Source organism: Apaloderma vittatum, unplaced genomic scaffold, assembly GCF_000703405.1.
Source record: "Apaloderma vittatum isolate BGI_N311 unplaced genomic scaffold, ASM70340v1 scaffold22227, whole genome shotgun sequence".
Taxonomy (NCBI): Eukaryota; Metazoa; Chordata; class Aves; order Trogoniformes; family Trogonidae; genus Apaloderma; species Apaloderma vittatum.
The window spans coordinates 452-1,009 of record NW_009724830.1 but is presented as its reverse complement, the minus strand read 5'-3'; the positions used below and the strand labels follow the sequence as shown (position 1 = coordinate 1,009).

The window sequence follows — 558 nt, the reverse complement described above, 5'->3', positions numbered from 1 at the left end:
CTCGGGGGGCGGGCTGGCTACGGCCCGGCTGATGGACTCGGGGGCGTCTTCTGGATTGACAGGGTCCCCGTAGGGTGACTCTATGATGGGCGCGCCTGTGCCCAAGCCTGCAACAGAGTTTGTGACACCTCGTACGGCAACATGAACCGGCTATTTTTAATGGGCTCATCAAAAAGGAAGCACCAAGCCATCAGGGGTAACGGAAGGCAGGAAAACAGAGAGATTATCTGCGAGAGAATGCACAGAGCTGAGCCCACGCATTCCTCTGCAAAACTACTCGCTACATCACTTGGAGTGGGTCAGCTCCACAAGGTCACCACTTCGCCAGCCTCACACAAGAGGCATGCTTTGCCAAGCCCAGCACAACACCAGCGTGCTCTCCACAGCAGAATTCAGACTCACTCTTCAGCTCCTCCTTGTTCTTCTCACTGGCCGCGTTGTCGACGCGCAGAGCCCTCCCGCTGAACTCTCGCCCGTTCAGGTTCCGCATGGCGCTGAGCGCCGTCTCCTGGTCTTGGTACTCACAGAAGCAATAGCCCTTTGGTTTTCCCGTCTCCC

At 57.5% G+C, this 558-nt stretch overlaps 1 protein-coding gene across 1 annotated transcript in view; it reads right to left on the bottom strand.

Moving 5' to 3' along the window:
• LOC104276388 (cleavage stimulation factor subunit 2-like) overlaps positions 1 to 553 on the bottom strand; it is a gene marked incomplete at its 5' end in the record, with an annotated part of 3,660 nt that extends 3,107 nt beyond the window's left edge. The window contains 2 exons of the mRNA XM_009872684.1: positions 1 to 107; positions 403 to 553. Coding sequence (XP_009870986.1) covers positions 1 to 107; positions 403 to 553 — 258 coding nt within the window. The remainder of the gene's footprint in view (positions 108 to 402) is intronic.
• Between the last annotated feature and the right edge of the window lie 5 nt (positions 554 to 558).